The sequence below is a fragment of the Coloeus monedula genome (assembly GCF_965178545.1).
Source record: "Coloeus monedula genome assembly, chromosome: 2".
Taxonomy (NCBI): domain Eukaryota; kingdom Metazoa; phylum Chordata; class Aves; order Passeriformes; family Corvidae; genus Coloeus; species Coloeus monedula.
In genome coordinates, this window is record NC_138782.1 from 74,518,850 (window position 1) to 74,546,113 (window position 27,264).

The following is a 27,264-nucleotide window of genomic DNA, read 5'->3' on the forward strand; positions in this document are numbered from 1 at the left end:
TTACTGCCTTCTAACATAATATGGTCTGCTTAGCTTCAATTATAAATATAGTTTTTTCTTGCATGTGATAGGCTCCTACCTAGTATGTTCATTTCTCAAGATGAAAATATTATAAATAATGTATTATGTTGTAAAAGATTAATGTTTAATGATAAACTATATTAAATGATATGCTAAACATGTTATACAGACACATGCATACATAAAGCATACAAATTTTGTTTGTTTTGATGCTGCATTTTTAAAACTGAATTGGAGTTTTTGTCTATAATAATTACATAGATACATTGTGCAGTTGTTGTTCCCTGAGGCAATGTTAGATGGAAGTCTCCCTTAGTGTTCAGCTGTGACATCCTAAATAGAGGGAAGAAAATGTCTGCTGGTCTGTGTGGCTGGAGTGAGAGCAAAAAGGCTGCCCAGTTAATTATACTGAGCATTTTAAGATGTCTCTTTCTTTTGCTTTGTGGACTGGAAATAAGGTTTTCTGTAATACAAGTATACATTGGAAAAGTATAAAGAAAAAAAAATTAAAAATCATGTGTTTTGTTTCATTCTCCCCAAGAAAGGGAGTTCCGTGCTCCATCTTTGGGATCTTTGGAAAATTGCATGAAGCTTTCCCAGATGACAGTCCAGGGACTTCAGCAGTTCAAGTGTCCCCTGTTGCAGCTGCCTCACATTGAAGAGGACAATCTTAGGAGAGTTTCCAATCATAAAAAGGTATAAAAATACAAATGATACTGGGTAACCTCTTAAAATGCTGTCTGCTACTTCTTTTACCTATCTGCGGCTAAGGAAGCAAGGTCATGAATTAACTAAGAGAATAAAAATAGATTTATTTTTCAGGAATTCAATACAATACTCCTAGGTGTTCTGTCTACTTTTGGTTTCTTTAAAGTCCATCTCAGTTAGGAGGTGGGGATTAAGATCAGAGATCTGGTAAGTGTAAATAAGTGTAAAAGATCATTCTGTGTTGACTTCACAAACAATAGGAACAGTTTCTTTCCTATTACAATGTACTATCTACTATTTAATATTCTTCCAGAATGTGTGGGGAATATCCTATTGGGACTTTCTTTTTGGGGAAGGAGGGGTGGGGGAGGGTTGTTTGGCTTTACATTGTTCTTAATCTACTTTGATAGAAAATATATTTTGGAAGCTTACACAGAGGAGTTCATAAAAGGAAAAAAAATGATCAGTTACTATGGGAAGCATTTCAGGTTTTGTGATCCTTTGTGTGAAAGGCTGTGTCTTACAAAGCTTTTGCTACGTAACTGTAGTCTGTAAGTGATGGTATCTGTAGACTTTAGGGACAAAAAAGAATAATCTTGTCCGAATATCTGCATGTGTTTCTTCATTCTGTTTCACCAGCTGTCTTTGTATTCAAACCTGCTTGTTCGTTCGAGTCTAGTATATCTTCTGGGAGTGCCTGGTTAGAAACAGCATTTCCTTCTACTGGAAGCTGTTGACTTTTCTGCTAGTTCTATTATAGTGGTTAATATGGATCAATCTTGAAAATATTATTTTTATCTGATGGCAATTTTGTTAGCTTTAACTACAGCCTTAGGGGGTGTTTAAATGCTCCTGTGTTAGTGTGAAGACTGTTTAGGTACTGCCTTTTTTTAATCCCCTCTGAAGATGCTAGTTCATGAAATATTCAAGTAGGCATATCCTTTGGATAAAGTAAAAGAGTCTCTTACAGGTATCATTAAAGACTTTTAAAATCCAGTCTTAAACTACAGGAAACATATGAGAAAATAAAGAATTTTAAATGTATTTTTTGTCATGTGCGTTGTCACTAAGTAGAAAACTGAAGAATTTGGCTATGATATAATCCCACCTCTGTTTGCTATAAAAGAGGGAAGAAACCAGTTTTTTAGGCTAATTTGTACAGGATTCACATGCGTTGAGTTCTTCAAAAATACAGTGCCCTAGACTGGCAGTATGATCAGTCTACGTGGATGCATGAAATTGTTTTTAATAAAGTACATGCATTTGTAATGCTGAGGTAATCAAGTATTCAAATCTGTTTGTTTTATCCTTTTAGCTTTGCTCTGCAAATCTTAAAATGAGTGGATTTAGATTTGTTTGCGATTCAGTACAAAAAAAAATCCCTAGACTCGTATTTGGTTGTTTCTGCTAATGGAAGTCTCAAAGCACTGAAGTACTCTATCTAAATAAAAACCCTACCAGGAAGATTTCTTGGCTCAACTTCTTGGAAAACTTGGCTGAAATAACAAATTTGTAAGAAACTATAAAGTACCATTTCTAAGGGGTGACATACTAAGGAACACATCAATGTTCAAAGCAGTGCTGTTGAGTAGGTTTGAGTGCAACCTCTTTGGTTTATTGTTTCTCAAAACATACACTTGCTAGTTTCCCAAAGCGTGGGGTTTTTAATAGGAACAAATGTAATGGTGTGTATGTATTAGTAACATGTGGGGACACCAATGATGTATTATTAAGAGTTTATTTGTGGACTGTGTTCTGTGCTACCACGTGGCTTCCTTTCTTCTTTTTTTATTTCAGTATAAAATCAAAACTATTCAGGATTTGGTGAGTTTGAAAGGCTCAGATCGTCGCAATTTATTGCACTTCCTAGAAGATAAAAAATATGAAGAAGTTATGGCTGTCCTTGGCAGCTTTCCATATGTCACTATGGATATAAAACCACAGGGTGAGTGGGAAGTCCTTTTGTTCTGTGTATGTCACTCTTCTGACATTTTAATAGTCTGCTGGCAGTAAGCTTTTGGAGAATGCTGAAGCACAACTCACTGCTGTTTATGTATTTATGTGGCCTGGAAATTGCATACTTCTTCGGAGTGGTGGGTTCTTGTACATGAGAGTTACAGTCTGAGGAGATAAAGTACATTGAAACATTCCATGGATTCCCAAGCCAGCAGTAGTTTCTCATACAGGCGCTTATCTGGTATTTTGTCTTTTGATTTTAATATTTCATGAGCAGTGTGGAATTTTTGTTGAAATACCACTTTTATTAGCTGTCTTAAACAGTTACGCTTATTCTAGAATTTACACTCAGCCTTCTCCAGCATGTAGAGTCCTTTGTGAGATTTTTTGAGTTGGAGATCCTGATGACTAAATATTCATGAGTTCCTTTGTGATAATTCTTGTATAGTTTTTATATCTGGCAGAATTTGTCTGAGCTATGCTTAGCTACCTTTTGTGTGCACCATTTCAATGAATGTATAATGGTCTTCGTCTCTGAAAATTAGGTATATTGTTAAGCAGTTCCTGTTAGACAGCCTTGCAGTGGGAAGTGAATTGGTTCTGTGGTCTCCTTTTGTTTGTAGAAGAACAGTGCTAGTAAATGTGTGATATTTGAAAGGTTGTTCTAATTCTTGTTTCTAGTTTATATTGTCATTGTGATAGCAATGATCACATTCAAAATGTGATCTGCTTTGTTTCGGTAACCTGATTGTAATTTGGCTTATGTGTAGTCCCCCTGTGAGAAGCAAGTGTTAGAGGAAATATCTGTTAAGGAAGCAAATGTTTGCTAATCTTGGTGTTTCTAAATGTTATTTATGTTGGTTTTGGTGTTTGTTTTTTTTTTAACAAATAAACAGAGGACTTTGTTATTGTAGCATAGGATTGTATATAGTCTTGTTAATCTGCTTAAAATTCAGTCTTGGAGTACCTCCCCATATTTTGGCAAACAACTATTTCCAGCCTCTAGTCTTCATTTGTCACACAGCTGCACTCAAGTGTGGTGTGGAGGATTAAACCATGCATATGCTTTTCTGTTCAGCTCAGTATTGCCGTTATATAAAATATATATGTAAGACTAGTGAATAGTAAAACTGCTTCCTCAGAGAGGGACTGGAGGGGAATAAATAAAATGTCTACACTGCGACATAACTCTATTCCTCTCCTACCTGAGACATTCTCCAGTTTATAGGTTGGAGGTATAAACTCCTCAGTGGCTCTCCTGTGGGGTTTGTTTGATGTTTTAGTTAAACTAATCATTGCTATTCTTTTATTTTTCTTTGCCTTCTCCTTAAAAAATAATTAAATGCATGATTGTTAATGTGCCATTGAAATTGAGTTGTTAATCATATGAAAGTCAGGAAAATGAAAGTTATTATTCCCAAAACAAATATAACAGGGTCCCTCTGGTCATGTGTGGTATTTCATGTTTCTGAAGTTTAATGCTTTAATATATAATGCATGGTATTACAGGGTTATGGTTCCCACAGCAGCTATAACTTTGAATTTTCTAACTTTCATGCAATTAAAATTTCAAACTCAATGTTGCGGTTTTATAGGTTGCTGAATTACCAGCCCTTGTTCTGATAGTATATTTGAAGTTGTAAGAGACTTATTAAATAATACTTTGAGATTATTTTTTGTTAAAAATTCTGGAATTTGAATGCTTACATTTAGAAGTAGCAGAAGCAATGTTTAATGGAGAAAAGGCTTTAAAGAAGTCTAATGGATGTGTTGCTTTTATTTTTGCACTAGTTTTGGATGATGAAGACAGCAACAACATTACAGTAGGTTCTCTTGTCACTGTTCTGGTCACACTAACAAGACAGACCATGGCAGTAAGTATTAAGAATACTTGTTCTTTCATGGTTAACTGCATGTATATACTAGTAAACAGGCATTTTTGGTTGTTTTGTAAACGTAACTGTAAGGTTAAGATTTGACATTGAGAACTTGTGCTCTTAATCCATTCTTATGGTTTTGTTTTGGAATGAGAAGGTTTTCCTGGAATAAAACCAAAGTTCAGTCTGACCCATTGCAGTTGTCTAGGGAACAGTAACAGAATATGTCAAGTGATACTGCTCTGAGGTTTGTAAACAACAGGAAAAGAGACGTTCAGAAACTTGGTTCTTGAACTAAAATAAAATATTCACTCAAGTCCTCAGGACAGTGCTTGATTTCACTTTATGTGGGCTCATAATGTTACAAATCTCTTGGGTGTTCTAGGCACTTCTATGAAAGAAGCACAGTCCAGCAGAATATGTATAAGTTAATATAAAGGAGGTACACCAGTGTCACATGAAGAAAGTGGACTGCTGAGTAGGAAAGCGTGTGGCATAACCAAAACAATACTACACCCTAGTAGCTAAACTTCTAACTTGTGCTTATTTTCTAGCTTAAAATGCAGTAATGGCTTTCTTTGAACAAAAAACCTTAATACACAGAACCTAAACAAACTTTGATATGTCAAAGACTACAGTGTCAATTTTTGCATGTGTACTCATGACATAATTGTCTAATTAAACAGAAGGTCTGAATTACACCTCTAAGGTAAGGCACACAAGCCTAAGTATTGCAGGGGAGATCAGACTATTGAAGCCAGTTGAGCAGAAAGTCGTATATACAAGCTCCATGTGCTCATGCTGTGGTAGCTGAAGGTGCAGTAGGTAGAAAGTAAAAGCACTGTATCAATATGCTGGAATTGCAAACTGAAGGAAACTGAAAATTGTGAGGATATTGAACTGTACTTAGAAACTAAAATGTCTAACAGCATATAGAAAATTCATTTAAGGTGTTTCCTGTGACCTCCACTGGGCAGTCTGGCATAGAAACACATGACTGTAAAACTAGAGCTAGCCTTTTGTATGATGCACTTTTTTTGTGGTGGTATTTCCTATTTGCCCTCTTTGTGTAAGACAGCTCCTTGTGACTGTTTTGTTTGGGTGGGTTTTTTTTAATGGCATATAGTATATTTTGAAGAAAGAAATGCATTAAAAATTCCATTTACATAGAGATGTTCTATTTTACAGAATCCTAACATTGTGTTGTGTCCTAATGTTTCACATTTCTGGTTTGATTTGTTGTTCTGTGTCCCTGAGTAGCAGAGCAGCTGTTGAAGTTTTTAATGCTCTGACAACTGGAACAGAATTAGCATTTTACTACTGCTTGCTTTTGTGATACAGGATTTCTGTGCTTTATAAAACAAGTAGATTCTTAGGAACAAGATGACATGTTGCTACTAAATTTCTTTATAGTACTAGTGATGGAAAAATCTGAGACCAAATGTTTGAAAGTGTTTAATTTTGATCTGTTAATCCCCTGTTGTGTCTGTCACTGATAAAAGAATTTGCCATAATGAGTGAAATATTCAGACCTGATCAAGGTGATTTGGTTTAAGTTCAAATATGAAATAATAATTTGCTCTTTTGGTACAGAGATGCATTAGTAGTTTTCACATCTTTCTCTAACCAGGATGTGTTTGAAAAGGAACAGTCTATATGTGCAGCAGAAGAGCAACCAACAGAAGATGGGGTAAGTGAAGAGTGAATGTTCCTCTTGCTAATTAAAGAGACCTTTCTTTCACATCTTGAATTACTAATTGTGCACTTCTCAAGTATTTTTTTCAGAAATGCCTACTGAAGTGTCCTTTGAGCTGTGCTTTCTAATTTTGGTTCTCAGCTTAAAATGCTTAAAGTACAGTTGAATGACTGAAATTTTATGAACAGAATAAATATTTGAATACTGCTTTCCTGCAGCAAGGAGATGCCAGCAAAGTTAAGAGCAAAGGATGGCAACAAAAGAATAAAGGAACCAAGAAAGCTTCAAAATCAAAGAAGAAGAAGCCATTGAAAAAGAAACCTGTGCCACCTTCATTACAACCACCAAAACAGCAGAAGCAAAAACAAGCTAATGGGGTAGCTCACAGATTCAATGATATTTATAATTTTATTCAGTTTATCACTTGTAATCTCATGGTGGGGGGGCGGGTTGTATCTGTGTCTTACATTTCAGTTTATGCTTTTGTGAAGTGTGTCTTCTAAAATAGCATTTGTTTTCTTTACATTTAAAAATTTCTGGTGAAGTAATCAGGGAGCCACCATGGTAACATTTGCAGTGACCTGCTGAAAGTTGCTCAACTCTTTTAGAAATTTGGCTTTATAGTCCCTTCTTATTATTAGTTCTTGTTATGCTGCCTTCTGGGAGGTGAATTGTTCTGTAAGTTCTGCTTTTTCTTTGAAGATAAAAACCAAAATGAGACTTTCTTGTGATAAATTAAGTATCTTTAGTAACTTTATGCTCCCACTTTATGGTGTTTTCTCCACCTCATGGGCTGTGTTGTAGGTACTTTCTTAAGTTCTCTGTTTCGTAAGACTTTATGAAATGCAGTTCCAGAGTCATAGAATGATTTGGGTTGAAAGATCATTCGTTAAAGATCATTTTGTTCCAGCCCCTCTGCCGTGGGCAGCGATGCCACTCACTAGATCAGTTTGCCCAGGGCCCATCCAGTCTGGCCTTGAACACTTGCAGGGATGGTGCATCCAATCTGGGAATCAAATACTGGTTTTTCCTATTCCTGTTGCAAGTGCCATATGGAGAAGGAAAGTTGCTTCCTTCCTTCTCTTAGCAAATGAGGTGAAAAGGATTAATCTTAACTGCAGACATAACTCTGTGACACAAGAAGACCGTAGATCGTGCGACCTTAAGGCAGGTGCTGTGAATTCTGCGTACTACAGTAATGCAGACAAGCTAAGTTAGAGGTGTTGGGTTTTCTTTTTCTTTCCCATTAGGAAGTTGTTGTGAAGGAAGAGGAGGAGGAGGTCTCGGATAAAGGAAGTGAATCTGAAGAAGAAGAAACAAACAGGGACTCTCAAAGTGAAAAAGATGATGGAAGCGACAGAGACTCTGACAGAGAGCAAGATGAGAAGCAAAACAAAGATGATGAAGCTGTAAGCCTTACTTTTTCTTGAAGGGTAATGTTGCCTTTGGGGTTGAGAGAAAATGCATTTTAATCCTCTAGCATCCCCTCAGGCTAGGCAACACTAGGATGAAGTAGTAATATCAATTCTCCAGAGGTTTTCAGACCTCATTCTGGTATAAGAGCTTTGTCATTGCAAGTTTGTTTCAGAGTGAGTAGCGAAGATTTTTGCAGCATAGTCAGAAAACTTAGAAATGACATGAGAAAAATGGCTGAACTTCAGGAGAAAACTGCAATATTTCTTTCAGCTTAATTTGATTACTAGCTGCTGCAGATTTGTGACTTAAAGTCTCTCCCTTGAAATGTGTTCTTTACAGGCAGTGGCTTTTGCATGCTGCATAATGCGTACTAAGCATGCAGTAGTTGAGCAAACTGTTTGCACAGGTGCTTACTAAACTAGTAACTGTCAAGTTAGTTGTTTGAAACCGTAATAGTAATTGAGAGCAAAACACTGTGGTGGTAGATGATTTCTGCACCACAGGTCTTTCAGTACAAGACTTGAGTGACAGCTGAATGCCCCATACAGGGTGAGATTAAGCTCCTGATGGGAAAGGAATCATCAAACTTGTAATTAGGACTCTTATGGCTGAGATAGAGAGTGTTTATAGGTAGTGCTGCAGAATTGAGTTTTGAAGAATGTGTGTGAGCCCCACAGATCTGCTTTTTCCCTTTATAATATTTAGTATTGCACAACAACTTGTCACATGTTCCATTTTCACGGCCCATTTTCTGTCTTATTAATGCAAAAGATGGTTAGTGCACAGTAATTCTTTAACCTTATCTTTGACAGGAGTGGCAAGAATTACAGCAAAGTATACAGAGAAAGGAACGAGCCCTTCTTGAAACGAAGTCAAAGATAACACATCCTGTTTACAGTCTTTTTTTTCCTGAGGTCAGTAATGAAAAACATTACAGTTGTGAAACATGAAAATTAATAATAATATAAATTAATTGATCTTTTTGTATTTTTACTGTAAATATTGGGCTTTTTAAAAAGCTTCATGCTTGGAAAAAAGATCTAGTATTAATTTTATAAAGTCTTAACTTACAAAATTAAACACTTTCAGATACTTTTCTAAAAGCTTTTTCTTCATTATTTTTTCTACCCAGTTCCCAGAGACTTGCAAACCTGTATAAAATATAAGGTGAAATGTTGGGGTGTTTTTAACTCTACATCTAACTCCAAGTGCCTGTGACTGGGGGAGATGCTGACCCCTCCCGTGTTATGAGTAATGACCGGAGAGTTTGAGACTCATTTGGATCAGCGGATAGTTTTGGCTTGCTTGCTGGCTGACTTCTGAACACAGCAGTGTGGTGGCTGCACAGTGTGCAGCTATGGAAGATGGGGTTGGTTGGCAAAGCTGTCTCTTTACACCACAGCATAGTCTGGAAGTGGCAGAAGCCAGCTTTGGAACAGTCTTTGCTATAGAGCTCGAAAATAATAAGTTCAAGTGTGGATGAGTATCAGAGGAAGGGATGTATTTGAGAGTGGTGACTCAGTATGAGCTGAGGTGTCTTTACAGCAGCCTTTGGTGTTGAAAGTATGTTCTGAGATACCACTTTTTACTTGCTTTAGCAGCTAGCCACTCAGTAGTTGTCTGAGAACTCCGTAACAGCAGTGGAATCTTGAAAAAGATGGGATTTTTCCAAGTGAAGGGTTTGTGTTCTGAGCAAATAAGTTAAGTCCTTGGGGGTGACCAGATTGGAACCAGGAGAAAGGAGTATTTGGCCGCGTTTTCTTTCCTGGCCAATGGTTCAGAGGTTTCCTTTGCTTCCTTGCAGTCTAAGGAACTAATCTAGGATCTCTTCTCTGTTGTTGCCTATCTCCAATAAGGGGGGTGGGATGCAAGGCTTGTTCTTTCTCTTGTGGTTTAAAGAAGACAGCTAAGGTGGGAAAGAAGAGTAAAGCATGACTTAAAAAGGAAGATGCTGTGTATATTTGATCCTTCTTCTCAATCCCCAGGGCTCTTTATGTCTATACCTTGTACAGCTTGTTGCATGTGCAAACATACTCCACTGTCCACATGCTTGTGATCACATTGTTCCTGCTTGTTTTACCTGCTAGCAGCATTAAAAAGCAAATTGTGGGAAGCAGGAGTTGTTGCTAAGGTCCCAGAGGGCAAATAAATTGTCTTCCTGAAGGCCTTAGCTGACACCTAGCTTTGTAATGGCTGCACTTAAAGCTGTATTTTCCTGACAGTTAGGTGCGCTCCCATCTCTCAATACAGCTTCCAGCAGTACACCAGCATAACATGGAAAGGTGTACTGGCATTCTGCTTTTCTGACTGCCTTAGATCATGTCACATGTGCTGCAGAGTCTTGATACCTCCTTGCTGCGAAGGCAGCTGTCTTTGGTCATCAGTTGAAGCTCACAGACAATAAGCACCATGCCCAGTGCCTCAGGGGTGCTGACTATTTGTATTTCTCTTTTACTGAGGTGAGGGTCCCTTCAGAGACTTTGCTTATACTTACTCTGTATAAAGCTGCATAAGCTTCAGCTGTGTGTAATCAAGGTACATATGGGTTTTATGATAAAACCTAAATACAGCTTGCTGCTAAAAAGAAATCTAGGGCTGATCTGAATGCTTGAACTTGAAAGATACACACATATCCTCTCATGGTACTGCAGTTGTAAATTGTCCAACTTTTCTTCACTGATTTCGTAAAAGTTGAATGCAGCTGTATTTAGTGCTGTAGCTGTGGTTGGAGCATGTTCAGATAGAGTTGATCTGCTACATCTGAAGAACAAAATCCATTGTACTCTGGTTTGGTTTTCTTCCATCTATTATTTAGAGTATTATTTGTACTGTGGTCATGGCCAGTTCAGAGATACAAAAATAGAGATAAAATGCTGTATTCCAGAATATACAGATGTTTGAGGGTAGCTGAGCATAATACACCTGTTCTCAGGAGGCAGCCTTAATGCTGTTTCATCTGAGTTCTGGGGCAGTTGATTGCTCTGCCAGAGATGTGTCTTTAATGTATGCAGGTTCCTAAATAATTATCTTCTGCTCCTGCATCCATGGATCCAGAAACTGCACAGATTGTAGTTTTGACATTTTTTAGGTAGAAACTGGCCTTGGTGTTCCAATTTCATGAACATACTGGTTCCCTGGCATGCCAAACCTTACACCCATCTGTTAAAGGGCATTTTGCCCACTTGCCTGTTAGTTTGCCAGATTCTCACAGGCATAAACTTTAAATTCCACCCAATAAGCAAGACAAAAATGACAGTCCTGCACAATTGTCCTTTCTGTAAAAAAGTGATGGCACGTTGGGGTCAGGAGCTTTACTTCCAAAGAGTTAACTCTGTAGCATCCTTTGAGCATTAGATCAGTGATTATCATTAGCACTGATACTGCTTCCCCACTTGGCTGTTATTTTTACTAGCTTTTGTAAAAAGCCACTTGATGGTTTTGATCTTTGTCTGTTTCCATCACTCTCAAGGGCAAGGAATTTTTATTGTTTTTTAAGTAAGTCAGCACAGTGTTTTGGTAAAATCAAAAATGACATATTGATACAACTGCAGGTCCTTTTTATTATGGTCACAGTCCTTATAGGCTTAAAATGGTGATTAGGCATTTCTGTAATGGATCTTGCTTCTGTAGCTCTTGTTCATCTGTGCTATTTATACTGTTCATCTTTCTATTCCTAGAGGCCTCTTGGCTACGAAATAAACACTTTGACTGCATAAGAGTCTTCTTTGCTACTGCTGTCAAGAAGATTGACAATATATTTACTGTGGAAACTTAAAGATAAAGTAACTTATGCCTTGTAATCACATGGGATGTTTTTTCTTAAAGAAAATCACTTGGAATAGTTGTAAAAAGGATTTAGAATTCTACGCATTCTGGTCCTAAATAGTATATGAATAGGTTTTTATCCTATTCTCTGTGCCCATTCCAAAAACACAAGGGAATGCTGTTGCTTCACTGTGATGCTTTTGCTTTTATACACTTCAAAATGGGCATTTAACATGTTCAGATAACTTTACATTTCTCTGTCATGGGACTCAGGAGTGCTAATTGGTGTTTTTAGTTGTTGGTGTGAGTGTTTTGCTGTTGTAAATAGTTGAATATTTCAGTGAGATTGTGATAGTATAATAATTAGCCACTTCAAAAGAAAAAATAAGTTAATTTGGCTTTTTAAATTTTTAAACATGCATGATTTAAATCTCAGATCACCAAACACTGGCTTCTGCAATGTTAAAAAAAATCTAAAACTACTGAACTTTTAACTCTTCCAGTAGAGACAAAAATTCTTCAAATTCTGTATGTTAACAGCATTTGCTTCCCAACTGTGGAATTTAGAAGTTGCTTACTGATGGTGTTAAAAATCCACTGCATCCTTTCATTTAGCACTTCTAATGCTGTTAGATTAAAAATGAAACAAAACAACCACTTTTTATGGGACACTGAAGCAACTGCCTGATTGTTTTTGGTGTAAATGTATAAAAATTGGCTCCCTGGTTTGGAGCTTTGACTTGTAACTGAATAAGATGCACTTTTTAGGGCTCTAGTCTGTTAGAAACATGATGAGTTACCAAACCGTCAGGGGTGGATAAAAGTTGGTTTGGAACACAGTTCAACATTTGGGTTGTCTAAAAATAATGTGTGTATTCCCCTTTTTTGCCTGAAGGGCAAGATTACGCTGTTGTGACTGTTACCTATCTACTAAAATACTTCTTCATAACCATGTAGAAGTCTTCCCCCTTGTCCCTTACTGTTCTCACTTGTTTTAAAAAAAGGCTTAAGGAGGTGTAGGAACAGGAACGTGCTTTCCAGTACTAAACTATTTTTTTATAATAAAAAGGTTTCAGTTTCTGTTAAAACAAAGTGGCTTTTGCCTAAAATGGGTGCCAGAGGGTTAATGAAAAAGGTGTAGCGTTTAAATGAAGAACAGTTGATGTTAAAAACTGTCTTTACCATTTAAGAACAGTTGTGTCTGTGCTGCTGAACTGCACCACAATCTTAAAATTCTGACTTCAGTTGAAGGAAAAAACCACTATTTTAGTACAGTGTTGCTGTCTTGTATGAAGGACCACACTAATTTAATTTAATTTAGGATCTCCGCTTTAGCATCTGCAATGGCAAAACCTTGAGACCTGTAGCTGTTTGGAAACCTGTGTGTGATAGGGGACAGTTGTTGGGCATCCTTTACAAATACAAATCTATATTGACTGATACTGAGTCGCTTCCTTGAAGTGAAATCTCTGTGTGTTCAAATGTCATTTTAATTTCTGGGGGGTGGGGGAGCAGTGGGACAGGGCATACTTGCCTGAAAAAGACTCTTCTGTGAAGAGTTCTTTATCTGTCTTTACACTTTCCTTGCTTTATATGCTCAGCTTTTTATCCAAGTTGGATTTCTGTTGAAGGACCTAAGGTTGTTTTATCTTTAAGTTGCTCATTAATCCTTAGTGGACACAATTCTTCAGGATGGTTCCATGTCCCACACGATAACTTAAGTTGAATACATGGAATGAAGCCTTTGGAAACCAGAAGTCACTTGTGATAACCTGTTTGCTTTTAGTGTGCAGTATACACCATGTATTTTATTCATGCACATCCAAGAGTTTAAAAAAGCCACCAGACACAAACTTTTCCTTTCTGTCTGTATTACAAAGACCAGTGAATCCTAACTACCCGTTAAAAAGTGTGGGGGCATCTTTTTCTATGACTTCAGTAATCCTGGTGGTTTTTTACTTTTGGTTTTTTTTTCCCTTTATGAAAGGAAAAGCAAGAATGGTGGTGGCTGTATATTGCAGATCGGAAGGAGCAGATGTTAATATGTATGCCATATCACGTTTGTACACTAAAAGATAAAGAAGAGGTAAAGTACTTGGAGAGTTTTCTTTTTGGGGTATTACAGAACTCTGTTGAAGTGTCTATGGTATGCAAATACATGTCGATTTTAATTTTTTTTGTACTTATCTCTTAAGATGGAAAACAAATTTTATTCTGCTGATAAAAGTAGAGAAGTTCCTTTTAACTGTGAAAATTGATAGTGGAGAAAGAGAAAGTAATTTAAGACAACTTTGAAGTTTCTTCGTGGAATATGTTGGCTTTTTTTTTCCCCCTGATATCAAAAGATGATGAAAACCAGTATTCATACACAGTGAAATTCCTGAATTTATTCAAATCATTAGAAATATTAAGTGTTTTCTTTCTGTACAGCAGAGACTGTTACAAATTAATTAGCTTTGGCTCTTATGGACTTTACTGAACCTGTAACCTTTGGCAGTGTTCTTCTTGCTACTTTTCTGAAAAATTAGGACCTAATGTATTTGTTCTTCCAAACTAGATATTATGTTCAATTTCAAATAACAGCAGAGTTAAGATAATACTTTTAGCAGACTAAATATTTTAACTTGTTTGGGTTTTTGAGGTTTAGCATACAGCAGGGTGAAATTGTGTACTTAATGTACTTACTTGGCCTAATTCAGGAAAAAAAATCAGTGATTGAGTGACTCAGTGAATACAGCTTTTGTGGGAGGTATTGTGTCTGGGTATTGTGACTCTCTGCTGCAGGTGTTTTATTACATAGAGATCTTCAAAGAAGTGTCCCTAGTAAGAAACGAAAACTTTCTATTATTCTGTAGTAGTGTTTATTGTTCATTGGAAGACTCAGGTACTTGTTTCAATGTGTCATTTGGAAGCAGTAAGAACTTACAGTATGAAATCTCTTTTGCAGGTAGAGCTGAAGTTCCCAGCACCAGGCAAGCCTGGAAACTATCAGTACACAGTTTATTTAAGATCGGATTCATATATGGGATTGGACCAGATTAAACCATTGAAGGTGATGTTTGACTGTGTTGTATATTTGTATTACATCAAAAGCTACTCCAAATGGTTATTACAAAACCAGAAGTCCTGTTTAAAAGAATTAACCTGTCCTCATTTTAAAACAAGTGGGAAGGATGGACTTGCAAGTGGTTTCTGCCTAATGTCAGTAGTGGTAGTTTTATAATGGATTAAACGAGACTAAAATTTGTGATAATTCCCGTGTGTGTGTATTTTAATTCATGTTTTTCTAATGTTTATTCAGTTTCTGCAGTATGGGTTGGCTGTGGCTTTTTATACCTTGAGGTTTGCCTTGCTATTTCACTGCCTTTCCTTAGTCCTAGATTCGTCCAGTTAATGGGAAAAATCTGGCATGCCTTATTTCTGGAAGCAGTTCCTGGTTTTGTTTTTGGTTTGGGAATTGGGATGGGATTTGTTTTGCTATTTGGTTGGTTTTTTTAACTGTTATTTTGTGGTTTGCTTGTTTGTTTTGGGTGTGTGGATTTGTTTGTTTTCCCAAGTTGCTGTTTATTGTCTGTAACCTATTTTTCCCCTCTCTTCTTTTTCCTTATCCAATTACAGCTGGAAGTTCACGAAGCAAAACCAGTGCCAGAAAATCACCCACAATGGGATACAGCAATAGAAGGTGATGAGGACCAGGAAGACAGTGAGGGCTTTGAAGACAGTTTTGAGGAGGAAGAGGAAGAGGAGGAAGATGACGATTAAACATACTATTGATTGACTACAATATCTGCACACACTGCAAGCTCTCGGTCTGACTGTGGAACTTGTACAATTAACCAAGAAACACAGTACAGAAGCTTTGAGAAGGCTGAGTTTAAATTTTCTTTACCAATTAAGAGTGCATTATGTAACTTCTCAGTGGAGGTGAAACAAATCTGTTATCGTTGATACACCTTGGAATATGCTTATGGCTCATTATAGCCTTCAAAGTGCAGGATGGTGCATTTGTTTCAATTGAAAATAAAAGCTTTTTTATTATAAATGTCCGAAAGTGTGGGCTATGTATTGTCTGATCAGTTTAGGGTCCAATTTAAATAAAAGGTACTATTAGCTAGGAGCAAACTTTCAATCAATTTTTCTGCATTAGGAATTTATTTTAGAAAATGTTTTGGTATACTTAACATTACAAATCTCTGTTGATTGAAGCAACATTTGCTCAACTTTCAAACTTGATTGGTTCTGTGGTATTCATTAACTATTTTGCTGTGATACTGCTCACATCATTCATAGCTTTAAGAATCTGTTTTACTTAACTTGATCATTACAAATTGGCATCATATCCATTGCCACATTCCATATATTCTGGAGGGCTGCTTTTTTAGGACTGTTGCCTTTTTATGCCCGAGATTATAATGGAAATCATAAACTTTCTTGACTCTGCCATAAGATGCTTATTAATGGCTTAAAACATTTTTAAGCCTTTATTTCATCAGATCAGCAGGAGATCTGAGTCTTTTGATAAACAGAATGTCTCTAAGTAATTTTGGGACCACATGTTATGTTAGTGGCTTTTGTGTAATACCTTTATAAAAGGTACATGCTGAAAGCCGAAGTATATTCTTAATTCTGAATCTACCTGACACCGTCAGAAACATTTTAAGGGTAAAATACAACGTGCAGAGAGGGCATGTTTTGTATCAGTTTTGAATTCCCATCAATAAACTGGACAATTTGATGGCTGTTTGCATTTGTAATAGCGTGCATCTTTGTCTGAAGTTGTTGGTTTGGGTTTTTTTCCTACCCCAGTCTTCTGCAAGGTTGTAAACAAGACAGTGATTCTGTTCCTACTCCTGTTAAAGAAAAAATAATCAAGTCTAATTCGAGAATAAATTCAGGGAGGAGAGCATCAGGGCTTAGTGTATTCTGTGAGACTTGACAAAAGGCATGGATGGATTCTTCCTTTTCCTCTCAGTAAAACAGATGAAATGTTACATTTCTATACCTCAGAAATACTTACGAGTGTTCTGCAAGTAGGAATAGACGTATTTCTGTTCCTATGTATTGAGCTATGAAAATAAAATGCTGTAAAATGTGACAAATTCTCATGCAGGAAAATTTCCATCCTATAAAAATTGCCCAAAGCCAGAATTAGGTGCACAGTAATTTGTGACCTTGTTTGTTAGAAAGGGTTGTCACTTTAAGTGCAGATTTATATTGTTATATTCTTTGTAATTACAGTAGATGCAAATAAAATTTGAAGATGTTCTAATGGGGTTATGGTATCTTTCAAAGTACTTCTGAAGTGCATTGTGTAGAAGAAAACTTGTAAACCAAGTGTCAGGTGTTCAAACTCAAGAAGGAAGGCTAGGTTTAAATTAAATGGCTTGTACACTTGATGCCTTTTAACTCCAGTTTTAACTTGCAAAATACATTAGAGAAATAACAACACAGAAGCTCTATAGTTATATTCTGTAGGCTTTTGAGCCAAATACTGCACTGGTCAGAGAAATGATGATAAAAGAGTCTGGTGACTCTTTCTAAAGCAAGTAGGCAAATTGAATGCTAAGATGACATTGTTCTGCCAGAACAACTCATAGTGAAAGTCTGCAGTAGTTAAAAATAGGGGAGTGGCGATAGTCAGGAGGTAAAATTGATAATTAGAGTATTCTGGATGCGTTGGGCTTGTGCTCTGACCGCTGATCCCTAAATTTTGCTGTTAACAGTCAAGGTATATACTGGCAAGATGTGAATGCATTGAAATTATTTAAAAAAAAAAAAAAAAAATCATGTCCCTGGTCTGAATACTGAACTGGTTTCTTCTTGAAGATTGAAGGTGACAGCTGGGATAACACTTTAAGTCTGCAAACCAGGGATAATTCTGTTGAGCCAGCAAAGGCTAAATCTAATACTTCAAAGGTGTGTCCCTTGTATAGTCAAGGTAACTTTGTAGAATAATGTGAGGAGAAAAATTGGCGGTATTGGAAATCTTGATAATGTGAGAAAGACATGCTGATACTTTCTCTCATGGAAATACCAGCTATGTAGTTGTGCTTTACACCACCTCCCAAGATAGATGTAGAGTGGGGCCACGGAGAAGAGCTTCACACAATTAAAGCAACTCAACTGCAGCTTCCCAGCATTATTGAGTTGTTGGTCTTCTGTTGCACGGTGTGTCCATTAATAACTATTTTTTGTTAACAGTATGCATGGTCATTCAAACATAGATCAATTGCCTCCTGAATAACAGGTACCAGGATGGGTAAAACTACAGGAAGAAGCAGCGTTTTGGACTCATTGTTGTGTAAGCCTCACTTTTTGATAACATTTAGGAAGCAATTTAGCCAATTTTCTACCTAAGTCTTCTGAAACTCTGGGCTAGTAACTGAAGAACAAAAAAAAAGTTCTGGAAATAAAAGCTGCTTTCCTGCTGCACTCCCTGTGCAGTAGCGACCCAAGCAAAACTGGGAAGCAGCTACTGCTCTTTCAGCCTGAACAGGTTTGTTTCTGCCCTTTTGCTGTCGTGCTCCTTTTTGTAGCCCCTTGTTCTAGGCCAGAGGAGGCAACTGCAGACCCTGGTTGTCCTTCCAAACCAGAGGTGCTGCAAATACCTTCAGGGCTTGTAGCACTTCCAAGGGGTAAAAATGGGACTTGGCTGGGCAGCGAGGAGGGTGATGCAGTGCGACTGGCCCTGCTCCTCCTGGCCCAGCTCAAGGATGGGTGCAGGGTGCTGTGACTGCAGTTCTAGAGGGAGGCACCATGAATTAGATTTAGGGCTGATAAATGCTGCTTGTTGAAGTAGGTAAGTGTTGCTAAAAGAAAGAAGTTACAAAAATGAGATTTTCTCATGGGTATTTTGTGTAACACGATTTAAAATTCTGCCTCCTCCTCCCACCAAACGTTGACAATGGTTGATTAGTAGTAAATTAAGTCGTTAAATAACTGGCAAGTGTGTGTGAGTGGGAAAACCCTTGAGCTGTAGTGGAAGAGAAGGGGCTTTTCTTAAGGAGCAGGCGCAGTTCCCGGCCGCGATCAGCAGGGGGAGGCAGGGGCATGGATTTCTTCAGGAAACGCACGGATTTTTCCAGGGGATACCTATCGTAATTTGAGCTGTAGGTTTAGTTTTGTGCTCCCCCTGTCTGGAGGGGAAGAAGGCTTAGATGGAAGTTTCTTTGATCTATTTTTTTTCTTTCCAATAAACTATTGTTACATAGGCACTCTCTCCCGCCCCAATTTCTGTGTTTTCTGTGATTTGTTTTCCCCCCACCTCCTTGCTGACCATTTAAAACCTGCTGAAGGTAACCCATTTTAATATCGGAATTATTATACTATTGTTATTAAATTATTTTAAAATACAAACGTGAGGAAGGCAGAGCTTCCTTTCTTAGCTGTAATTGAGGTGTGAATCAGTCCATTTTGAGCTTTAAACATTGCTTTGCAATAGTTTTTGGGAAAGTGTTTGTGTAAGATGGTCGTTGTGAAGGTATCTGCACTTCAGCTGTGTTTTAAGCTCTGCAAAGGGAAGTACATGAGGTGGTTCCACCGTGGGGATGCCCCTACCATGAAGAGGTGATTTACGGGGTACCTGGGGAGCCTTGTGGGCACCCACAGCACGCTGTGATCACTCAGGTTTTAAATGATGTGCAGACAAACATGTAAAAATGCCCCTGGCAGCAGCATCTTTAAAATCTCTTTTCTTAGGGTTTGTTGAGGGCTTGGCAGAGCACCCAGGTGCTGGATTAAAGCAGGTGCTTGTTGAGAAGGCAGAGAAGGGGGAACTGGGTGGCTTGTGTTCAGTATTGAACTCTGGCTGAGATATCAAATTTGTTCACACTGCATGTACTGATATTCATGGTTGCACCTAGTTTCTTTCACACCATGATCTTTTGTTTTAAGATGCAGCTTGAGCCAATGCAGACACTATCGAGTTGGTAGAAAAAATTTTGTGCCAAAATTGTTTATATTTTTCATTCAGTTCAATAATAGAACTATTACTGGCAATGAACCCTATTAATAAATCTAGTTAGTACAATGGATTGTAAAGCTTATGATATTATTTGATTTCTAATGTGTGCTGAATCAGGAAGCACTGAATAGTTTTCAGCCTTTCACTGTGTGTAAGCCACATATATGCTCTAACCATTAAACAGGGAAGATGTTACATTTATATTGCATGTGTGGAATTTAACGGCACAAAAGAGACTGCATGGACCACCTTGAGCAACTGTTTTAAATTCATCCACCTTTACTTTAAAATCAGGTGTGAGTGTTTTCTTTTTATGCAAGCAACATAGCTAGATACTTCATGGCATGGAGGCATTCTGGGGAGAAACCCTGGAGGAGCTGGACATCTAGTAGGTATCTCCTGCAGGATAGTCCCTGAGCTGGAAGAGCCCCAATGCCTCTGGGGCATTCCTGGTCCCACATGGGCCACTGAGGATTACCCAGGCATTGCTTTTGGCTTTGCTGGGGCGTGGTTATTAGGTGCTCCAAAGTCCAGCCTGGTATGAGGCCACCTTTAACTTAAGGTAGCTGAAAATGCAATGCTGCTTTTGCTGTGTGTAGTGGTTTGGTCCAAAATACTCATTACTGTTTATCTTCTGTGAGATAAGAATTAGGAGAAATACAAAGCAGGCACCAAACTTGAAAGAATATAAATAAGTTTATTAACAGACCTAAAAGAAAGGGAAAAAAAATTACACCACACCTTCAGAACTCTTCTCCTCACCCCACCTTCCTCCCTTCTCCCACTGACAATGTAAAAAAACAACCCTTAAGATGTTTGGTCTGTTACCACTTCCATAATAACCTTGTTCAGTCCATTTAGAAAGAGAAGTCTCTTCTTGCTCGTGCTATGAAAACATTATCACAATGAGACAGCCGCCCACTTCCAAATATTGTTCAGTCCATTTAGGAAGAGGAGTCTCTCTGCCTGCGTGTGAGTCCCTTCCCCCAAGTTGCAGCTTTTCCTACAACTGCTTTCGAGGGTCCACTCTTGAAGGTTTTTGGGGTACAATTTTAAGGTAGAGCCATTCAGAAACAAAAGTTCTCTTCACCCATCTCTGGGAGCATTTCATCTCTAAGAACAGAGGCCCTTCTCCTTCCCTGGGAGCAAAGGGTCTTCAGCTTCATCTTTAGGACTATCTCTGGGAGCATCTCTAGGAACTGAGGTTTTCTCCTTTCCCATTTGGAGCAAAAGTCCTCATCGCTTCCATCTCTCCCTGTTCAAACTTCTCATGAAATTACAGCTGTGTCAGCATCTGCCTATCTCAGCACAGGTGCTTTTGCTCACAAGTTGAACTGAACACTCCACCCCCCATATCTTCATGAAATTACAACGGGATACTCTGACATATCGTAGCTTTACAACAGAATTTCAGCTTTAAGCATCTCCTCTTTCTCCTCCCTCAGGTTTTCAGCTCTTCACAGCACTAAAAGGGTTAATCTCACCTAGGCCTTGCAGCTGGAATGTGGCTTATGGTGGAGCTGAGCGGCTCCGGCTGCCCACAGCAGGGCTGTGGGGGGTTCTGTGGGTGGAACAGGTCCATGGCTCCAGGATGGCCGTGGCCCAGCCTGGCCTGGACCAAGCAGGGCCTGGGCCGGGCCCCCTGGCCCCCCACAGGGCCCGCAGCCACCTGTCCCAACACTGAAAACGAGAGAGAGAAAGTCTGCCTCAGGGTTTCTATTCTTAAGTGTGCATCACAGAGGCGGTCACAACTTTAAGTGGCTTAAAGAATTGTCCATATTCAAACTGGCCAGCTGATAGGTTCTGTCAGGTCCCAGAGGAAGCTGTAAGAAGAACATCACTTCCGAGACTTAGCTTGCTAACCTATGACACTGTGAAAGGTTGTCCTGGTTTTCAGGCATGGTTTTCCTTCACTGGAATTGTTCATGTGTATGCCACAGATACAGCATCTTTTGTAGCCTTTATACCTTGTAGCATTGAATTCCATTAACCCACTCTGCCCTCTCTGATGGATACACACCCCAAATATAAGCAGGGATCAGAATGAGGCCATACTCACCAATATGCCAGGCTGATGCTTCCTGCAGCTGGGGAACAGGATAGCAGTGACAATGAGACTTTGCCTTCCACCTCCAAGAATCCAAACTGAGATGTCCAGGTTTATTTGGGTGTCATCCTCCCATTGAGGAGACACTTGCAGAGCGGGAGATGTGAAAGGCCAGTGGTGAATTGTTTACTGGGTGTTTTGTTTTTTCCTTGCCAGCACACAACCCTTTTTCTGTGCCCAGATCACAGCGATGGAATTTGTGCTTCCTAATGCATGCATGTGCAGTAAATTAAACTCAAATTGAATGACCAATTTCCTCACCACTGAAGCTCCATTAATTACTATGTGTAAATCACACTGGCTGAGATTAGGTTATAATGGCTGTGAAATAGACACAGACCATAACAGGGTGGTGAGATTTGGAGGCCCAGGTGACAATCAGTTTGGTCCCTTGAAATAAGACAGCTCTTACTTCATTTTGCAGCCAGCTGTTGGTCCACCCATATGGCCCAGCTGTGCAGGTCCCTCTGGATCAAGCCCAATTCCAGAGAGCCTGTTGCTGTCTTGGCCTCACATACAAGGCAGTGGGTGTCAGCCTCCCAGCACAAGGCAGTTTGAGCAACCTCATTTACATCATTAGCTCTCTTTAACATCCCGGGGCAGAAGGGACTGCTGCATACAGGTATTTCTTCCTGAAGTTATGAGGATTTACTCTTCGCAGTTAACTTCCCCACATAAGGTTTTATCATGGTTGTATCTTTTTATGGTTCCCTCCTGATGTAGATTTGTTAGGTGTATTTGATCTCTTTTTTATTTTTTTTACCTCCTTCTTTCAGTCGGGACTGAGGAGTTCATTCAGAAGATGAAAAACTGCCCCATTATATTTTACATTTGAATTCATATTTAATCTATAGTTTGTACACTAAAAATCACTGGTTATTTGAAATACAGGGATGACTATACATGGGCTCTTCATTCTTCTTCTGTCCCACCTCTCAGCAAGCTTGTAAGACTTGGATGTGATCAGGCAGGGCAGCTGGGGCTGGACCTTGCAGTGGGGTGCAAGTGGTCTATGTCACCTGCTTGTCCCCCAGGCCATCTCCATCCTGAGAACCAGCCACAGGAGGGGTCAGGCTCTTTTAGATGAATGAAGAACCTCTTCTCCCCATTGTTGTTCTTGCCTGGTAGCCATGGAATTCAGGATAATGGCCCCCACCATGTGAAGGATTGTCTCCTGGAAAGGGGGTGTGAGATGGGGGTGGCTGGGCACTGGCACAATTATGTGTGGTGACCCTGGAGCTGGCTCTGCCAGGCACACAGCAACAGGCAGGGTGCTGCATGGAGCACTGTGGGTGCAATGAGACAAGGAGAGAGAGGGATGGGTGGCAAGGTCAGGGGGATCATCTTTGTTATGAGCTCAGTAAAAGTAGAAGACAGAAGAGAAATAATTGGGATGAAAGCAGCTTAGTTTGTCCAGTCCATTGCTGCCTTGCAACATCAATGCTGACATTATCCCTGCATAGTGTGCCTCTAACCTCTTCTTCCAAATCTGATGCCTTGAGTGATGCCTGTGGGATGTCACTGGGGTGTTGGTGCCCAGCTGCAGCTGTGGGTCAGCTCCAGCTCCCCGCACACTCCCGGACAGCACTGCCCAGCACAGCATCTTCCATGCTCGCTGCTAAAAGCCCATTAAAACACAAAATAGAGTAATATTCTTCAAACCCCACTGTCTCTTGAAGGGGAAGCACAGACCTCTTGGTCAAATGTGAGCCTGGGAGACTTGCAGGAGTGAGCAATTAATCACCATGCTGCTTTGAATCTTTATGTAAGTGCTCAGTGTTAAACATTACAGCAGCACTGATGTGGAAGCTGACACCAGCCTTTGTAAGCCAGGTCTCTGTAGATGTGAGGTTGCAGGCTAGGCAATAACAAAATAGTTCAGCTTGTTAGACACAGGCAAGGCTTTTTGGTATGCACATCATGCCAGCCTCAAAAATGATGTACGTGTCAAAATAGCAGAGGAGGGAAAATAGGAAGAAAACCCTAAAATTAAGCCTTTTATTTGAAAGATCTCACTACTAAAATTAGATTAGCTTTATAATAACCACAATATGATTTCTGAAGGTTAGCATGTGAGCAATTAATCAGCTAGCTCAGAATACCACTGGGAAGTATGTTTTGGTTCTAGGGGGGGTTCCCCTTTTTTTTTCTGTTGGCAGCTATTCCACATCTGAAAAAAAGAAAAAGCCTTCTCTGGCATACAGCAGAGGTCACTTGAGGAGCTCAAATCTCCTTTGCTAGTTCAGCCAACTGCTCACCCATGAGAAGATCCAACAAGTGTCTGCAGAAGTACATGTTGATGGAGGACAACAGAGTCGGTCCTGGGATTCTGAATTTCATGTGACTTTGGGGTGCTTTAGGGCTAAACTGTACTAAAGTACTTCCCCACCACCCAGTAAAATAAAATCCAGATACAGATTATCCTCAGAAGCTGAGTGCTGAAATTTTGGTATATTTCTGATCTCTGCTAGTACTATTTTTTTGTTAAAGAAAGTCAGTGTATGGCTAAGAGATGGTGTCAGCTTCCTTAGTGAGGCAAACGTGTAGGCGCCAGAGCTGCCTGGGCGGCTGCACAGCTGCATTTCAGGTGGGCTGCAGGACAGCCCTGCTGCCTGGCTCTGCTCACAGGTGTCACAGCCCTTGTGCTGGGCACCCTGTGCTTCTCCCCACCACCACTGACCTCCAGCGTGTTTATGGAGAGGGATCTCTCTATTCCCTCCTGGGGCCATGCACAATGTACCCTGAGCAGAAAATGGCCTTTGCAGCCGGTGTCGGAGGCGGTGCTTTGACATACCAGCCAAGGAGGGACACCCATCCCATGTGCCCATCTGTCAGGTTTTTGGCAAGTGGAGCGCTGCGTTTCTCTTCCTAAATCCATGCTCATCGCTGATGTACGCTATTCCACCCGGGCTCCCCTTCCCTCCGAGCCGTGAAATTTGAGCCCTTGGTTCAACAGGCTCTAAACTGCCCCGAGGTTCGGCTCCCGGGGAGGGTCTGCCCCTCCTCCGTTGTACAAGCAGATGCTGTGTGGGGAAGTTTCTCGACTGAGTTTGTATGCAAACAACATACAGATCCTGACTGCTGATGGCTATCCAACTCCCTGGCAAATTAAAATCTATAAACTATGCTGGCATATGTAATTTAAAAAATAGCTATGCTATAGTATGGCTATGCATGCGTATTGACTAAAAATAGCACTTGCCAAGAGAAAAACAGAGATAATTACAGTGAATTTGGATTGCAACTGATTTTATTTTTTTATTGAATTAGGAAAAGGAGTATGCAAACATAGCTTATATAGAGACATATATCTTTACTGCTCTTTTAGCTATGGAGGAAAATAAAACCTACTGGACTTGTACATTTGGTAGAATTTTATTATATGAAATTGCTACTAATGTCTTTCTCTCTGATGAGCTTTGCTTGAAGGTGGCAGCTGAGCCCATCCTGCTAATGAGATGCAGTGCTCCTCTGGCAGGAGGCAGGAGATGGCACCATCACACCTCGTCTTTCCCGTCTCTCTGGTGTGCAAGCAAGTGTTCAGTCTGGGGAAGAACAGCTTTCCGTGTGACATGGCTGCACAGTGGCTGCTGTGGAGGACTGTGGTGGAAGTGTAGTTTCCTCCTTGCAGGAGACTTAATGACTACTTAAGGACAGACTTTAGGGACTCAGTCCTTGGCTGGGAATGGCTTTCTTGGCCTTCAATCCCCTCAGGTGTGACAGGCATTGCCCATTAATGTTACCTGCCTACACCTTTAACACTATTTCTTTCAGAATTTCTGTGCTAACTTGTTCTCAGAAGTGCCTTTTTTTGGGGGGGGGGTGGGTGGGGGGGGTGGTGGTGTGGAGTAACATCGGCTTTCCTAGTGCCAGACCAGTTTTCCAAGCCTAAAGGAAGGGAGGAAGCTGGAGAGGGTGTGATCCTGCCCTAACCTGAGGGAAAGAGGTCACACAGGGGCTTGGCATGCCCTATGGCAGCTGCTGGGGAGGGAGAACACCCCTCTCCCCCCACCTCCTCCACTGAGCAACAGCTTGCCATTTCTTCCGTTCACATCAGTGCAGCAAGGGTATCCCAACACCCCCGGCTTTGCATCTGTGAGTCAGGGCCAGGCACACAGAGAAGCAGAGCACAGGCTTCTGTGCTGTCCCCCTGCTGAAATGGGGGCTGATTAAAGAAATCCTGTGTTACCTCACATAGGAATGAATGGTCCTTGCTGGCCAGGGCCTCTTGCTGCAGAGCAGGGAGCTGCCGGCAGCTGCCAGGCTGTAGGTGTTTAATTGGTTAAGTGCCTGGGGAGGCTGTGGGATGGAAATGACTGTAGAAACAGCAGAGTAATCCAAGGAACAAAAACCCTCACCTGGAGGATTTTTTTTTAATTACTGCTCAGACCCAGTTATCTCTAGTGCAGAAAGTGAGGCTGTTTGAGACAAATTACGTGAGAGAGATGCTCAAAGATGCGTCCGCGTGGGGCCATCCCTCTGCCACTTCTGCCCTTCGGCAGGAGGGTTTGCTGGGTTGCCCATAGCATGGGGGAAGCTGCGCCCAGGTGCAAAATGGCTGATCCCCCAGGGTGACATGTGCAAGGGGGAAGTGGGCCCAAGGTTGGAGGGGAGAGCAGGGCTCCTAAGTATTTGCAGATAAACAAGTTAGTGTTTTACACCCTAGCAAGCATCATCCTTGCTCTGGACCTGGAGTCTCATCACTGTTTTAGCATCACTGCTGACCCTGGCCAGAGAGAGACGGTCCATGGGCGGTCACCTCAGCTGTATAAACAAACATTTAACGAGTTACACGTGTGTCAAGCACCTTAAACTCGGGGATGAATAAGGTTTCTTTGTTTCTTAGCTGCAGCAGGTTGCTTTGAAGCTCCAGTTTTGGTTACAGTTTATTTCACTTTGTTCTACCTACCCACTCTGGGTGCGTGGGATTTTGCCCAGGCACTTGCCCTTTTGGTTGCAGTTACTCTCAGGGATTTTTTGCTTGAAAGAAACTCAGAAGGGAAGGAGAAGGCATGATTTTGGCAGCTCAAAGGATTATTTCTTTTATCACTAAGGATGCTGTGTGACTTTATTGCCTTTCTGAGCTCTTTAACACAGCAATAAACGAGCTGTTAAAATATTTTAAAATCAATAAATGTAATAAAGAACCAAGCAAATTACAAAGCTGCTCCTGATGTTTAGTGGTTTGGGAAATAATCATGTCCTCAAGCGAGCAGTGAGTTGGGGTAGGGAGGTAGCTGGGTGACCTTGCAGGGGCTGCCGCGCCAGGGGTGGAGGAGTCAGAGCCGGTCCAGAGCCTGTCCCGGGGGAAAAGACGGCTGTGGGGTGGTCAGTGGGCACGGGCTGGGCTGGGTGGGGGTCTGAGCAGGATGGAACTCCTGTCCTCTGCCACACCTTGCCCATCCTGGCTGCTCTCAGGCTTACATCAGGGGTTTCTCTTTGCCTCAGGCATGTGCTTAATTTTCAGCTCATCCTCCTGAGCTGACTGCTGGAGCGCATCTGAAGTCTCTGCGGCTTTACTCCCACTTAGCAACGAGCCTAAACAAAAGGTGACCTCCAGGACCGGGCTGGGCAGGGCGTGACTGTTGGGTGCTGTTGGGTCCTGGCAGCCTGGCAGCCATCCCATCTCGCCTCCTTTGCTGGGCAAGTTGGAAGGAGCCGGGGCAGGAGTCGCAGCTCCTCTCACCGCTGTTTTCAAAGGTTCATGCGCCTAAATGACTTCTCAGCAGCTGTCCTCCCTAGAGAACCGCTTTCT

At 40.4% G+C, this 27,264-nt stretch overlaps 1 protein-coding gene across 1 annotated transcript in view; it reads left to right on the forward strand.

Moving 5' to 3' along the window:
• Window positions 1-15,481, forward strand: part of SEC63 (SEC63 homolog, protein translocation regulator) — a 59,274-nt gene extending 43,793 nt beyond the window's left edge. The window contains exons 12-21 of the mRNA XM_082301920.1: window positions 563-717; window positions 2,527-2,674; window positions 4,477-4,559; window positions 6,193-6,252; window positions 6,477-6,635; window positions 7,509-7,667; window positions 8,487-8,588; window positions 13,427-13,525; window positions 14,387-14,491; window positions 15,058-15,481. Of these exons, the coding sequence (XP_082158046.1) occupies window positions 563-717; window positions 2,527-2,674; window positions 4,477-4,559; window positions 6,193-6,252; window positions 6,477-6,635; window positions 7,509-7,667; window positions 8,487-8,588; window positions 13,427-13,525; window positions 14,387-14,491; window positions 15,058-15,201 (1,214 nt within the window). The 3' untranslated portion in view covers window positions 15,202-15,481. The remainder of the gene's footprint in view (window positions 1-562; window positions 718-2,526; window positions 2,675-4,476; window positions 4,560-6,192; window positions 6,253-6,476; window positions 6,636-7,508; window positions 7,668-8,486; window positions 8,589-13,426; window positions 13,526-14,386; window positions 14,492-15,057) is intronic.
• Window positions 15,482-27,264: the final 11,783 nt, after the last annotated feature.